A 14583-nucleotide genomic window follows, 5' to 3' on the forward strand; every position below is an offset into this window, starting at 1 on the left:
ATGTAGTATCCTAAGTGAGGATGTTGGATTTTTCTCTAAATTGGCCCCCCCCCCCTCCCCCCCCTCTTCCAGATAGGGGTATTTCCATTAGTAAACGCTAGTGATTTAAAATGTAAATAAATACTGTCATCTCAACAAGAGTGCTGGATCTGGAAAAACTGGGAAGGCAGTTGACAAGAATTTAAATTGCTAATATTTTCCATGCATTAGTTTGGGGGTCTTAAGTTGGATCAGTAAGGAAATGTGATGTGAGGAACAAGCTCTTCCTTACCATGACTAACACAGTGTGGCAAACCAGCTGTTTCTGATATGATATCAATCTCACTGCTTTTGATTTTAGGGGTAGAAAACCTAGAGGACATACTGTTAGAGATTATCTCGTATTTTATCTTGAATTCATAAGGCAGCCCAATAAAAAAGCCATCAAGACATCCATCTGCCATTTTGTTTCTAAATTTATGATTAAATTAGAAGATAGCTTACAGAATGTGTCTAGCCATGTCACTCAGGTCAAGGACAAGGGCAGAGCAGACAAGGTCTTTCAACTGCAAGGCACAATTTGCTGTTTGGCAGCTCAAAGTCTTTAGATATTTATTTAAGCTTTAGTGACAAAGGCAGCAGAAGTTTCTGCGAGCTCTGACTGGTGGACAACATGCTTTGCAATGGCTCGCTGCCTGTTTTCTACCACTTTCCCTATCCAGAAGAACCTCAGATGCTTCATGATAGCTACGGAAGAAGGCTGTATTACAGACTGGGTCTTAAAAGAAAGGATTTCGTGTATACTTAAATAACCTACTAGCCTGGAAATTGTGCTGGGTCAGCGGAGCTGCCCACATGGCAGCAGCAGATATGTGACAGCAGGTGTAAAGCAGCCGACTATGGGTGACAGCCACTGCAGCCTTCCCAGAGCAGCATTTCCACCTGAGAGATGAAGCCAGGAAATAACCTTGCTGATTTGACACTTGATTGTGTATTTTTTTTTTCGGTATTTCTCAAAAAACTCTTCTCCAAATTGTACCCCTCTGCCTGGCTCCCAGCCAACATTTCTCATCCTCCTTCACTACGCGAAGGTTTTATCGTTTTTAGGACAGCTTCCGCCTAACGTTCGGTCTTATATCTCAGTACTTCATCACCACACTTTCTCACAAGACACGCACGAACAAAGCACAGCCGACAAAGCCCTTCTCCTTACGGGTTGTGCTCAGCTGGACACCCTCCCCACACGCAGAGCCCGTCAGCCAGCGGACACAGCACTCAGGGTAGGTTCGCAGCGTCGTGCAGAGGGCGGTGGGCACACGTTGAGGGCCTCACACCGACCCCCGCTCGCAACCGCAAGCGCTTTGCCCGCTCCGCTCCGCTCCGCTCCGCTCCCTCAGCTCAGCTCCGCTCCCTCAGCTCAGCTCCGCTCCCTCAGCTCAGCTCCGCTCCCTCAGCTCAGCTCAGCCCGGCCCGCCGCGCGTCACGCCGCGCCGCCAATGGGCGGGGAGGGGGAGGCGGGCAGAAGGAGGGGTGGGGCGGCGGCGCTGCCAATGGGTTGTGGGGATGTTTCCCGGAGGCGAAGCGGCGGCCCCTCCCCCGGCGGCCGCTCCGGCTGGGGCTCGCCGGCCGGAGAGTTTCGCACCCGGCTGGGAGATGCCGCGCGGGCTCCTTCTCCTCGCAGGTAACGCCTTGCGCGGTCCCCGATCATCTAGCAGGCAGCGGGATGGCGGCGGAGCTCGGAGCCGCTCCGGACGGGGTGACGGGTTGACACCCCCCGCACAAAAGCGGAGCCTCGAGCGGGGCAGGGCCGCCGCCAAACTTCCCTGTCTGGCTGCGCGGAGGGAGCTGTGCCGCTCATTCCCTTCTCCTCCTTTCCTCCCCCCCGCCGCTCGGAGCGATCGCTGTGTCCGGCGGCGGCAGCGGCGGGGCGCGCTGGGGGAGCCTCTGCTGGCAGCGTGCGCGGAACTGGTAAACAGAGCAGGGAAACTTTGTGCGCGAGGGGAACGCTGAGGAACCTGAGCGTTTTAACTGCGCCTCGCATGGTTTTGCTCGGCCGAGGAGCTGCGTTCGATCTCAGCTTGCGCAGCCCCTTGTTCTGTGAGCCCAGGAGCGCTGCTGCGGGATCCTCAGAGCCAAAGGGGCCGCTGGGCGGCAGGAAGCCGTGCCCGGCTTTGTGCTGCGGGTGGGAGCGCTGGGAGCGGAGTCAGGGCAAAGGAAAGCTGAGACAGAGCTCCTGTGTGTGCCTCTGGTGTTTGGAGTTAGAAACTTCACGTACTGCCCGGCTTTTGCTATAGTTTTCCATCTGCAGGCTCGTCGCTGCCATTTGTAGCAGCACTGGCTGTGGTGTGGGAGCTCAGGAGGAGCAAAGGCAGAACAGCTGTCCGGGCAGAGCCGGGTTTGGGGGCAGCAGGAGGGACCCTGCTGAGCAAAGATGGCTCGTGGGTAACCTGCCAATGCGGGGAGATTGCGTGGCCTTTCCATTTGCCTCAACAGCCAAATGCCTATGAGGATAGCTCTGAGCAGCCTGGTCTGCTGGTTGGCAACCCTGCACACAGCAGGGGGGTTGAAGCTTGATGATCATTGTGGTCCTTTTCAACCCACGCCATTCTGTGATTCTAAGATTCTAGCAGGTGGATGCTATGATAGCAGGTGGAATGAAGCCTGTACCGTGTCTGACGTGAGCAGAATGACCCAATGAACGCCACTTTGAGTCTTAATTGTGCGATACCTGTTGTCTTGCTGCTTGAATTGTAGAGATTTAGGCCTAGTCCATTAGCTGGCTGTGACGTTTGTATGAATTGCCAGTATGGGCTACATGCAAGGCTGGAGCCTTTCGTTCAGTTAACCAGGGCAAAGTTCATTTCATTCTGCAATTGCTTGTGTTTCTGCACTCCTTGCTCTCTATAAGGAAATTAAAACGTTTACCATCCTCATAGGGACTTTATAAATGCTTCGCACTCCCTGTGACACCCCAGTTTGTTGTACTTGAAAAGAATAGTAAGAAACAAAATTAAAAGTGTCTTGCTCAAGATTTTAGAATTTATCTGTGCCAGAGCTTTAACTTAGAATCTAAGAATCTCTTGGCTTTTGTCTCTGTGCATAGACCATGAGAAACTGTGGCTTTCTTCCAAGTTTGAAGTACAAAATTAAGTTTAGGTATGTTCCAGTGATTACCATACACTCTGAAGCAAAGGTGTTAGATTTGGGATAAGGAAATGTCACACAACACAACCTTCCATTTTAATTTTTCTTTTCTTTTCTTCTTTTTAATTGAAATGCTACTGTAATTGAGCACTTGTATCTATTTCTTTCAGATTTGCAACCAACATAATGCTGAAGCTCCCAACTTGGAACAAGGATTTCACATAATGGCACAGGCAGAACCTAACCTGGACCATGACATATCATGGTTCCTCCTTCCGTCATGCTGGGCTAAGACTGTTGTGGCATTAATTTCCTTCCTCTGCTTTGCTAACAGCTATGATGGAGATTTTGTCTTTGATGATTCTGAAGCCATCATCAATAATAAGGTTTGTCTCTTTTTTTGTTGTTGGTTTTTTTGTTTTCTTTTTTTCTTCCCTTTTGACTTAAGTGTTAATAGAAAAGAAATAGTGGCCACAATTTGTCTAAGGAGGCCCATAGTACTCATCCTAGTAGAAAACTTCCTTATGATATTTCTTTTTTTGAGCTTTATTTTTCTTGAGTTTGGTGTTTTGGTGGGTTTTTTTGTTGTTCTTTTTTGTAGTAAGCTTTCTTTATCGTTGACAGGCAAGCTGTGCAGCAGTGCTCTGCAGAAAAACTGAACAAAATCTTATTCCTAAAGCTATGTGAAAAACATGACTTGGGTTCTAATGCATAATAATACAAAAGAGTGAGCGAATTAAAGAGGGTTGTTTTTTTTCCCCTCAGAACATGTCACCTTTCTTTTTTTTTGCAAGTGAAATACTCTGCTTGACAAGTCTTGATATATGGTCAAGGAAAAGAGATTTCTCTGCCATGGCAGATGGAGTTCATCTACTTCTCATCTAAGGCAGCATTATCTAGGGTCGCAGCTAATTTGGATGTGCTGATTGGTAACAATTCTTCACAGGGTACCTGTATATCAAGAACTGCCTATAAATCTAATGCTCATTTCTAAGTGAGAGAGGGAGTCCGCAGTAGATTTTTCCAGTATCTCTTAATAGTAAATAAAGAAATTTTCATTATCTCCTTGGAGTGATGGGCAAATACAGTTTGGTTGCGAGATAACTAACCAGTTGTAATATGCAGGGTTCTCCAGCTGTGGTTTATGCCACAGAAATGTTAAAGGAGCAAGGAAAGCTTTTTTTTCCTGTGTTTCTTCCCTACTTTTTAAACACTGATCATACATGCAATGGGTAATTCTTGAAATACTTAAAAACTAAGATGTACAAAAGTTAGAGGCAACATACTGCAATGTGCATTTTAGAACTTGACAGTACTACTCTTTACTCAGACAGATTTATGTTAGACTTGTACACATCATTGTGCCTCAAGTTATAAGCGTATTGGGAAGAAAAAAATCCATCAAATTGGAATTAAATCTCAAAGCTTATATTAAAAGACTATCAACAAATTAAGATCCTACAGTAGTTTGGTTTTTCTGTTGTTTTTGTGTTGTTGTGCTGTTTTGTTTTGTTTTTTTAAGGCATTCTATTTTAAATTACACAGCTCCTGGGAATGTTTCATTCTGCAAAGTTTTATTTGGGGCACAATAATATATTTTAATTTCCTGAAAGAACAAGCAAAAGACTGATGTTGAAACAAGGCAAGTTGTTTTCTTCTTGTAGAATTTCCACACTAGTAATCTTTCTCCACTTCTTTCACTTTTTATTTTCAAAATATTTTTATTTATCTGTACAACACAACAACCTTCATCAGGATTATAGCTTTTGGCAGTGCTGAGACATTCAGCCAATTGCTTGAATAGATTAACCCAAATCTAGGCTGTTCATTTGAAAACAAACAAACAACTGTGAGGCTTACTCTACTTTTCATATCAAAATCTTGTATTATCTCGTGGAAACTAAATGAGAATTTGTCAACAGTATCATTTTAACATAGGGTTAGGTAAGTACTAATGTATATACATCAACTCCATAAGAAAAGTTAGGAGACTGAGTTTTTAGTTGGGAGGAAGAGCATATAGAAAAGGCAGAGTTCATTTAATAAGCTACAGCATGTTTTCTCTATTTTCTGCTTTTTCAATAGGAGAGAGAACAGATAAAGTAATTTTATAGATTTACTGAGTTACTCTATCTATGTCTTCTTGGGTGCTGAACACTGATTTTTTTTTTTTTAATGTACTAGCTTCCCTGCCCAATCCCCCTTTTCCCCAGCCAATCTTTCCTTTAAGTAGCATTTTAACTAGTACACAACAATGGCTTTTGTCTTCATAAACTTCGGACACAGTGTGTCATTTCCATAAGCCTTTTTATAGAAAAACTGACCTTTTTTTTTTTTTTTTTTTTTTTTCTAGAATTGAACCCTGTTTTGTGTGGGCTGCTGCTAATCAAGTTCTTAGAGATTCTTTGATTTGTACTTTCAGTTCTGATAGAGAACATCATATGTAACTTTTTATCACTTGTGAATTTTAAAGCAAATGGGCTCCTTTTTTTAGAGAAAGTTCACTGTGGGGTGATTGATGTAAACAACTTTCTCTCACAGAGCTTAGATGCATGAACAAGATAAGTGGCTAAGAATTTCTGGGTCATAAGGAGATGTAAACACTAAATCATTCCAGGTATTCAGCTTTACCTGCATTCTTCCTGCTGAAGGCAGAAGAAGACTGATTCTGGTGGAATGGAAAATATCACTTTGCTCATCCCAAATAGATTTCCCATCATTAAGGCTATCTGTGATGTAGAAGATGTACTTTTAAAATTGTAGTACTTCCTTTTTTTAAAAAAAAAAAAAAAAGTCTTCTTCCTAGCTCATTTCTTACACAAACATGTATAAGGAACAATGCTGTTGTTTGGGACAGCAGTCTGAGAACTACAATGCCTGTCAATAGATCCATCTTGAAGAGTACGAAGGCTTCAATTTGTTGGTGTACAACCTAGTCTTGACTTGCCCCTGTGAAAACAGGCTATATTGATTGATTTAGTGGGCTGATGATGAGCTTCAGTCCTCTGAGAGTCAGATTATGACCTTTAGTGTTTGTTCATGCCACTGGGGAATGGAACGTGCTGAAGGCCAAAATTGTGGTCTTGGGAGAAAAAAAATGAAATTCTTTGTATAGCTTGACAACAGAAATGTCTGTGAGAGAATGAAGAAGCTTCACTCTGGAATAATTCTTAAATTCAAATGAGATTCCCCAGGAGTCTTGGTTTCTTAATATTTTCATTGAAAATGCCTTAATTTACATCTGCAGTATAAGACTTTTCAAAGGCTGCCTTGTTAGCAGTCTCTTTTCTGCATATTTGTTAGTAACATATTTCAGAATGTTTCTGTTTGATAGTATGTTGTTGCAAGATTATTATGTTACTTCCTCATCCTAATTCATAGAATCCTTCAGATCAGAAAAGACCATTAAGATCATCAAGTCCAACCATCAAGTCTTCACCACCATACTCGCTAAAATCTAATCAACATATCTACACATTTCTTGAACACCTCCAGGGTCAGGGATTCCACCACCTCCCTGGGCAGCCTGTTCTGATGCTTGACCGCTCTTCTGGAGAATATTATTTTTTCCTAATACCCAACCTGAGGCTATTACCTCCCATCCTATCACTATTTACCTGGGAGAAAAGAACAATCCTTACCTCACCTCAATCTCCTTTCAGATCATTGTAGAGAACAATGGGGTTTCCTCTGAGCCACCTCATGTTCAGACAGCTGACTAGCTAGCACCCCTTTTCCTTCATGCAGCCTTCCAGTCATTCTGCCTCAAGCCTGTAGTGTTGCACGGAATTCTTGTGACTGAAGTGCAGAACTTGGCACTTATTCTTTTCAAACCTCATACAATTGGCTCCAGTGCATCAAACCAGCCTATCCAGATCCCTCTGTAACTGTTAACTGATATTGGCCAGGTTTGATTTAGTGATAGAAAACTATTTTTCTGGATTTTTTGATGGATAGAGAACAGAATGTATTAAGAGAACCAGGAAAAACTCAGATATTGCAAGTTCAGTCCAGCAGCAGCTAGTAAGCATGGCACAGGCGTTTAGTTGTATATTGGGATTAGCAGTGATATATTATCTCTTGACTTTCTGGCAGGCCAAAAATGCATCTAGGGATAAGATGAAAGGTACTGTAGAGCCCAGGATAATGTAGAAATAAGTAAGATAATAGCAGTGTTTTTAAGAAATTGGAGGTAACGAGCCAAGTTTATTACAATGGGCCAACTTTGTAAGTAGATGGAGATGTAAAATGAGTAAGACATAGGGCACCAGGCTTTGAAAGACCTTTCATGAGGTCGGCAGGCTGGTTTATCAATTTACTGTTGTTTGAATTGGTTGTTTGGTCTCCTTTTGATTTGTTGGTCTATTTAAAATCCTAAAAGAAGAGAGTGAAAGAAGGACGGAGTGGAGTAACTTTCTTTTGATTGCAGGTGTAATATCAGCATTCAAATAAAAGGTATTCATTAGCTAGTACAATATTGTTTTTAGGCTCCATCTTAAGTGTATGTAACCTGTATATTTGCTTATTAGAATTTTTCTCAGAAAAGCAGAGGAATAAGGGAGAGTAGAAGATGAGAGTTTTGGATTGAGCTCAACAGCTTACTCTCACAAAGAACTAAGGAGGGTACTACAAAGCCCACCTCTTCAGAAAGGTGGCTTCCTTATTTTTTTCTTCTCCAAAGTCTGTGTTTGTCACTCAGTAGTCTGTGTTATATGAATGTTTTGTTTATCAACATGGCTTTAAGAGAAAAGCAAAGAGCATACTTATCCTTTGCAGTGTTTTGGGTATTTTTTTAGGCTCTGACCCAACCAAAATTAACACAATTTGTTCATTTTAGCATCTGCTATTTTTGTAATTTATAATTGTTTAGACCAGTATGCAAAAAACCTTATTATTGGCTTCATGTATTAACATTTTTTTAAAGTGCTGATTAAATAGTATTCTGTGCAAAGTAAAGCTTCAGAAAGAACTTGTTCTTATCTGTCTTCGGTCTCCTTGCTTCCTTGTTTTCATCAATAGTTGTCCTACTTGCACTGTTTTAAAAATAGCTGTTTGTGACAGTGGCCTCTTCTGCACGATAACCTTAAAACAAGGTGAAATGAAAGACATTTTACAATATTAGGTAAAGGTGGGTTTTCTTGTATGCATTCTATTTCGAATATTGGACCAGATTATCAACTGACATACTCATTGTTCTACTAAATTTCATGTAGTTATGCCTACTTAAAGGTCAAGATGCTTTGATTCTTTTTGATGGTCTGGATGTGCTCAAAAAGTGGGCACAGAAGACTCTAACGACGTTTAAAAGAGTCGAGTACAAGGTGTTGCACTTGGGTCAAGGCAATCCCTGATATGAGTACAGGCTGGGAGAAGAACTCATTGAGAGGAGACTTGTGGAGATGGAATCCTGATGGACAAAGAACTGAACATGAGGCGGCAGTGTGCTCTTGCAGCCCAGAGGGCCAGCAGTATCCTGGGCTACATCAGAAGAGAGGTGGCCAGGAGGAAGAGGAGGTGATTGTCCCCCTCTACTCTGTGAGACCCCATCTGGAGCTCTGTGTCCAGGCCTGGGGCCCCCAGTACAGAAAGGGTACAAAGCTATTGGAACAGGTTTAGAGGAGGGCCAGATAATCAAAAAGCTGGAGCACTTCTCCTGTGAAGAAAGGTTGAGGAAGCTGGGCTTGTTTAGCTTTGAGAAGGCTCTGGGAGACCTCATTTTGTCCTTCCAGTTCTTAAAAGGAGCTTGTAAGCAGGAGAGAGGCAGACTTTTTACATCATCTGAATGTGATAGGACAAAGGGGAATGGCTTTAAGCTAAGGGGGAGGAGATTTAGGTTAGATGATTGGAAAGAATTTTTACTCAGAGGGTTGTGAGGTGCTGGAACAGAGATGTTGTGAATACTCCATCTCCAGAGGCATTCAAGACCAGGTTGGATGGGATCGTGAGCAGCCTGATTTAGTGGTTGGCAACTCTGCCTACGACAGAAGAGTTGGAACTAGACAATCTTTAAGGTCCCCTCCAATCCACATCATTCTGTGATTGTATGACAGGAATTCAAAACTTGACCTTCATTACAAACTTTTTAACTTTGTCAAATGTTGGTGGAGAGCCAGCAAAACACCTGGTATGTTTGTGTTAACATGAGCTTGTATTACTTAGAACTCATTTGTGTTATAGCTTCTTTGAATCAGAGATGTTATGAATCTGGTGTTTTATTTCAGGATCTCAGGGCAGAAACCCCACTTGGTGACCTGTGGCATCATGACTTTTGGGGTAGCAAACTCAGCAGCAATACCAGTCATAAGTCGTATCGACCACTTACTGTCCTAACTTTCAGGTGAGACTTGCCATTTTGTTCTAGGTTTAAGATTATTTTAAATGCATATTGGCATGTTGATTTTAGGGAGGAGGCAAGATGAAAAAGGGAAAGACGAAATATCTGGAGGGAGTTGGATGTCCTTCCTTAGTCTGATTTTTCTGCTCTCTTTCTTAATCTCAAATTGAGTTTTAATTTTCAAATTGTTTCTTTTCCTAAGTACACATTATTTTGACGTTGTTTTTCAATATACTTTTCAGAGATTGCATCTCAAAATACTTTGGTATTAGGAGCATTGTGGATCAGTGTGTTTTCAAGGAAAGAAATGCATGTTCCCTCCACTTAGCCCTGCTGCCTCTTGTATTACTATTGTAGTTTCTGTTCCTTGCTTGGTTAGTAAAGCTGTCTGATGATTCTTTTTATAAATAGCATCAATCTGCTGTGGCCTTTTGCCACTAGGACACTGAGTAATTTTTCTGTCTCTATCTCCCTGATATTTTTGTTTCAAGTGAATGTTTGTCTGAGAGTCTGAGTGAAAAAGATGTTTGCTTGTCTATTTAACTGGCTGGTTTTCTCAGACAACTAATGGTTTACAAGGAGTCCTTCTGTAGATGCTTAGCTCATGTCTCGTTTGCCCAAATCCTTGTACAAAAAGAAAAAAAGCAAAAAAAAAAAAAACCCACATAGCAGCTGTGCACAGTAATGCAGAGAATCTTTAAGAACTGAGCCATAAACTTCTTTACTTTCCCCAAACAACTCTGTGCTATGGAACCAGCTGCTGCAGAATGTAGAGTTGGCACTGACTGTAGAGTTGTTTCTGGTCTAAAAAGGAGCTAAGATTGGAGAATCATTTAGATTCCTCCTCAGACTGAAGCAAAAGCTTTGACTCTTGAGATCAGTGTTAGTGTTTTAGCATGATGTCTCGCTGTCTTAAGGTTTCTTTACATTGCCATTGAGGAAAATATGCAACTAAATGGTATGTGTCAGTGTCTTAATCTTAGTAAAGCTTTCACTGCATTCAACAGCACGTGCTTCCCTTTCTTTTCAAGGTCTCTGTGGTAGATTCCATCTTTAGTAATATCCCAGTTAGTTTAATGAGAGAACTGGGATACTATCGTTACTATATCATGTGGGGGATACTATATACATGTGGGGATGATCCTTAAAATGCTGTTTTCACAAGTAAGAATTTGGCTTACTTAATACCCTAAGTTTAACTTTTCTGTGTATCACATCTATAATGAGTTAGGTATTTTTAATAGATTTCTTTTAAGCCAGACATCGGCAGGTCAAATGAAGTATTTGAAGTTGTAAGTTTCTATGTATCTCACCTTCTTATAAAAGCACACAGAAAATAACATGCTTCTCCCTTTACCCTCTCCATTTTGCCTCAAAGTTCCTATCTTGGGTTGGATCTTAGACTTAATGTTTTTTACTTCTTTTTCGTTCTGATACTTGTATGACATTTTCTCTAACCTGTCTCACAGATTAGTTACTAAGACTTGCTGCCTGACTACTTTCTGGATTGATGCTGGATTGTACCCAGCTGCTTTCTACATCAGTCCAAATGCTAAGATGTTTTTCTGCTAGGATGCCAGTAGAAATTGTAGTTTCTATGCATTTCAGTTTCCATGCTGTGAATTATTTCATCAAGTTGCTTGTGGACACAGTGTCTCTTAAGCCCAAGACTTCCCACAATAGGCTGAGAGTTCTGTTGGTAGCCAAAAGCCAGTTCTAACTTATCATCAGTGTGATTAACACAATGACATTAACATATGTTTTTGAAGAGAGTAGATATTCTAAATATGGTATCTCATATGAATACCTTTAAATAAAGATCAGGATGTTGTTTCTGGCCTGTTGTGGTGATATGAATTGGTAAGACTATGCATGCCAGGGTTTGCTTGCATTTTTCAGCCTGTTTTGTTTTGTTTTTAGCCTTAGCTTTTGTTCGTTTCTAATACAGTCTTGGTTTGGGGGTTGGTTAAGTTGTCTGTTAGTATGTCTCTAACTATTCATGTAACTTCTAACCTTAATGCTTTTGTTTGTATATAGAATTAATTATCTTTTTGCTGGAGGCTTCTACCCAGTTGGTTTCCATGTCATCAATATCATACTGCATTGTACTATCTCAGTGTTGATGGTTGATGTGTTCTCAATATTATTGGGTGGATTGCAATTCACTAATAAAGGAAGAAGACTAAACCTGGCTCCAAAGACATCTCTTCTAGCTGCTTTGCTGTTTGCTGTACATCCAGTGCACACTGAATGTGTAAGTACTGAATACTTATTTCCAGCAATTTGTATCTTAGAAGTTTTTGACTGTCTTGATTAATCAGCTTTGACATAGCCTTTTACTGTACTCTTCGCTTATATATATTCTTAACGCTTCTCTTGACACTTGGCTTACAAGAACGATCAAATATTATGGTTAGTGCTTTCAAAACCCTGTAATTCCACAGGGCTGGACCTTATTAAGGAAGATAAATTAAATCATTTAAGTACAATAACTAAAGAAGGATAGCCCTAAACTACAGAGTTTTCCTAATTGCTGGATTAAGAATTCATTACTAGAAACATTAGCACATGAGTAGCCAAGAAGAATGGAAGATAAACTGAATGCAAATGCTTAACTACTTTTCATTCCAATTTGCTTTGATAAAAGGCAAGATGATAGAATATTGGAATAGGGTTATTACATAAACTCTGTATGTGACTATTAGGATATTTTATCCAGTTTTCAATCCATGATGCATTGGGGATACTGGGAAAAATGGAGAGGACTCAGAAGAGCCATGAAAGTGATTAAAGGATTGGAAATCATCCCATGTCATGATGGATCAAATTCCATGGATTTATATTTTTAGTATGAAGGAGAAGATTAAAGAATGGTTTTGTGTTTTTTTTTTAATCACAGCCAGTAATTATGTACATGGGAAGCAGAAATTTGATAGTAATGGTCCCTTTAATAGCACAGACAGAAGCGTAATAGTGACTGGAAGTTGAAGCTATAAAGATGCGAAATAGGAACATGGCATGTGAGTAGTGTCCAATTAAAATACCTGACCAAACATCAAAGTTTGGTCTTGTGCAAGCTCTAGTGAAGACAAAATGATTTTCTTAAGGTGTTCTGCCCTCATAGCTGAGAAAGTTTTATGGCCTTTTGCTGGTGTATTTGCTGGCTTTGGTTCCTGATTAATATCTTATGAGTAAGAATACATGAAATGAAAAATAGTTGCAGTGCAAGAATATTTTTTATTTAGAGTTTGGAGGGACTGATGTATTTAAAAGGTACTAATTTTAACTTTGTCCTGTAAAGGAACTCTGAATCCTCATTGTACAGTGTTCTGTGTGTGTGACACTGATCTCTTTTCATTTAAAATATGGCTTTTTTTTTGTGACCCTTTTTCATTCTTGTTGTATGTGATTGATGGGGAAGAGGTAACAGAAGAAAGTGCCTCTCAGTTAACTGGAGATCTTGTACGTACTGGAAACCTGGAGAAGGTTCTGGATTAGCAAATTCTGAACCTTATTTGGCAGTGTGGCTAAAACATCCTGTAATTTGTTCTTTGGTGTTTGCCTACGTAACAGCTTTTTTATTAGAGCACCTAGTCAGAAGGGTCCCTGATATGTTTTCCAAAACAGTTTTAGATGTCAAAGTGAGGTAAGAAAAGTCCTCAGTGTTTTTGGTGTTTTGATATAAAGTGAAATGTCATGGGAATCTTAATCATAATCTTGCTATTGACATCTTTATTAATATCCATAATTTTATTCATTGTTCTATTTAAAAATATATTTGTGAGGAGGCAATGATTATTCAAACAATGGTCATATAAAATAAATCATAAGTGATTTAGTCTGACAGCTATGTGAGCTTTGAAGACTTATGTACACTTTGGGCAAACAATGGAAGAAGAGGAAAAAGTATGCTTAGATAACACATCTCTTCTAAGATCCAGGAGCTGACAGAGGCTTCTGATCATCTTCCCAGTAAATGATAAATCTTGTTGCACCACAACAGTCATGATACTGCTATGGTTCCAGCATGAATGCATGTCAGGAAGCATCTCCTCAAAGAGCATTTCTCATTGTTTTAGAGCTGTGAGCTTCAGGTAGCACGGCATTCTGGTTTTGAAATGAGATGACATATTTTGACACAGAATAGTGAGGAATCTGTCAGTCTGCTGCTGTGGTTTTGGGTATGTGCAGCACAAAACAAACTTGTCATCTAAAACAGATCTTGAAAAGTTTAATGCTTTCAGTAGCCATATAATAAAAACATCTATCATTATATGTATTTTTCTACAGGCAAGTAAACATTGCTATGGCATCTTTCTCTTAATAAATGTTTATTCTGTGTAATGCTTGAGAGATGAAACACAGGCATAAGAATATGCCTGATACTAATTTAAAACTGAATTTTTCCATTTACCTTGTTATCAGACATTATGCACCTGATCCTTCTCTGAGATGAGAAAATTGTGCATTTGGAGTCATTTAAGGCCATATGTGTGTTGTTAACTCCTTAATCTTTATTATAATAAATTGGCATTTATTTTCAAAATTGCCTAAGCTCGCCTTTACTTTTATCACATTAGCTGAGAGCAGCTTGTCAAACTGAATGATGCTTCATTATTATCACCTTTCCAAATGCTTCCTCTACAGGGCAGGAGAAGAAGCAGGGAAGTTGGGTGTTTGGCTTTGAATTAATGAAGTTTTTCTGCACTGTTCAGGAACCAGCAGTTTCTTCTTTTATGGTGCTCAACTGAGGCTGAGGGTGTAGCAGAAGAGAGCTGCTTCTGTGAATTCAGTTCTGTTCTCATGTCTCTACACCTTTGCATGTTCTGAAGTTCTTCAGAAATATGTTACATCATGTTTGACTGATGTGCAAAAGAAATAAACTCTTTTCCAACAGGAGGGTTAGTAAATATCTTGAAGCTACATGAAAATGCAGTTTCTCTTTTTACTTATCCCTTTCTCACAAAATGAGACCATGGATGAAGAAGAAGAATCAAATTTTCTGCTTTTGCTCCTGAACCATCACCTCATAAAACCAACACTGTTCATCTTCCCTAGGAAACATGGAACTTGGAGCTCCTGCATGTAGATATAAACTCAAAAAAAAAAAAAAAAAAAAAAAAAAA

The 14583-nt window shown here is 40.3% G+C and overlaps 1 protein-coding gene across 3 annotated transcripts in view; it reads left to right on the forward strand.

Moving 5' to 3' along the window:
• Positions 1-1573: 1573 nt before the first annotated feature.
• Positions 1574-14583, forward strand: part of TMTC4 (transmembrane O-mannosyltransferase targeting cadherins 4) — a 56506-nt gene continuing 43496 nt past the window's right edge. For all 3 annotated transcript variants that reach the window (XM_042809755.1, XM_042809756.1, XM_042809757.1), the window contains exons 1-4: positions 1574-1660; positions 3294-3509; positions 9345-9460; positions 11495-11711. In XM_042809755.1, coding sequence (XP_042665689.1) covers positions 3348-3509; positions 9345-9460; positions 11495-11711 — 495 coding nt within the window. In that variant the 5' untranslated portion in view covers positions 1574-1660; positions 3294-3347. The remainder of the gene's footprint in view (positions 1661-3293; positions 3510-9344; positions 9461-11494; positions 11712-14583) is intronic.

This window comes from Centrocercus urophasianus, unplaced genomic scaffold (genome assembly GCF_019232065.1).
Source record: "Centrocercus urophasianus isolate 14NV4802_14NV808 unplaced genomic scaffold, USGS_Curo_1.0 seq_12, whole genome shotgun sequence".
Taxonomy (NCBI): domain Eukaryota; kingdom Metazoa; phylum Chordata; class Aves; order Galliformes; family Phasianidae; genus Centrocercus; species Centrocercus urophasianus.